The following is a 351-nucleotide window of genomic DNA, read 5'->3' on the forward strand; positions in this document are numbered from 1 at the left end:
ACGTAAGAAGAGTTTAAAATTTAATAAAAAGTGTGTCCAAATTATACTTTTAAATTATTTCATCGTTGTCGTATTACGTATTCTATCATGTGCGCAAGAACGAAAGATACGACGGAAAAAAGTTTGACCTTTCCAAAGAGCATCCAGACATTTTCCATATTAGAAGTAGGGGGGGGTGTGGTTACTGTGGTGTAAAAAGCGCGCTTCTTTTATATTTTACCAACAATGGAATTTTTTCTAAAAAGATACGAATGTTTTGAAGAAAGAATTTTACAGAGTTTGAAAGATAATGTCATACAACATCGGTATGTTTATCATTAATTACATAAATGTAATGTTTGACATGACTTA

General features: G+C 31.1%; 1 protein-coding gene across 1 annotated transcript in view; it reads left to right on the top strand.

Annotated features, from left to right (window-relative positions):
* The first annotated feature begins 225 nt into the window (after positions 1–225).
* The window catches only part of LOC108579406 (dolichol kinase), a 3,676-nt gene continuing 3,550 nt past the window's right edge, over positions 226–351 (top strand). The window contains exon 1 of the mRNA XM_017942938.1: positions 226–305. Coding sequence (XP_017798427.1) covers positions 226–305 — 80 coding nt within the window. The remainder of the gene's footprint in view (positions 306–351) is intronic.

The sequence above is a fragment of the Habropoda laboriosa genome, unplaced genomic scaffold (genome assembly GCF_001263275.1).
Source record: "Habropoda laboriosa isolate 0110345459 unplaced genomic scaffold, ASM126327v1 scaffold14, whole genome shotgun sequence".
Taxonomy (NCBI): Eukaryota; Metazoa; Arthropoda; class Insecta; order Hymenoptera; family Apidae; genus Habropoda; species Habropoda laboriosa.